The following is a 583-nucleotide window of genomic DNA, read 5'->3' as shown; positions in this document are numbered from 1 at the left end:
GAGACAGAGAAAGTACCTGGAAAGCTGTGAGTGCGCCAGTCCCTGGGTTATAGAGGCACCGCAGCGAAGGCATGCTGTCCGCCAGGCTGGAGCAGCCCAGCCACAGAGACCTGGGCATAGAGCACTGCAGAGAAAGGACAACTATGAGATGGGACAGTATGAGACAGGATGACACAGAGTACAAGAATTTTCAAGGGTTGGCTGAATACAATATTTCAGTTGCAGCTAGCTTTTATGACAAAAACATTTTCAAGAAACACATTACTTATTGATTCTAAACCCAGAGAGAAACTCAAAAGGAACACTAGTAGCCAAAAAGGACAAAAACCTATCAAAAACTCTAAATATTTGCAAAAGAAAAAAATTGCTCCTATTCTTCTATGTATGCATGTGAAGGAAATCTACCCCTTTACCCAAATGATCAATTATTTTCCCTTGTGTGTCTTGACTCATCTCCTATAAAGTTACCACAGTTAGGCTGTGTGCGTGCCGGTGGCTCATGCCTGTAATCCTAGCTACTCAGGAGGCTGAGATCTGAGGATCACAGTTCAAAGCCAGCCCAGGCAGGAAAGTCCATGAGACT

The 583-nt window shown here is 44.3% G+C and overlaps 1 protein-coding gene across 1 annotated transcript in view; it reads right to left on the bottom strand.

Moving 5' to 3' along the window:
* The window catches only part of Btrc (beta-transducin repeat containing E3 ubiquitin protein ligase), a 165268-nt gene that overhangs the window by 121661 nt on the left and 43024 nt on the right, over positions 1–583 (bottom strand). The window contains exon 3 of the mRNA XM_013017590.1: positions 17–124. Coding sequence (XP_012873044.1) covers positions 17–124 — 108 coding nt within the window. The remainder of the gene's footprint in view (positions 1–16; positions 125–583) is intronic.

The sequence above is a fragment of the Dipodomys ordii genome, unplaced genomic scaffold, assembly GCF_000151885.1.
Source record: "Dipodomys ordii isolate 6190 unplaced genomic scaffold, Dord_2.0 Scaffold36, whole genome shotgun sequence".
Taxonomy (NCBI): domain Eukaryota; kingdom Metazoa; phylum Chordata; class Mammalia; order Rodentia; family Heteromyidae; genus Dipodomys; species Dipodomys ordii.
This window is presented reverse-complemented; position numbering and strand designations above follow the sequence as displayed.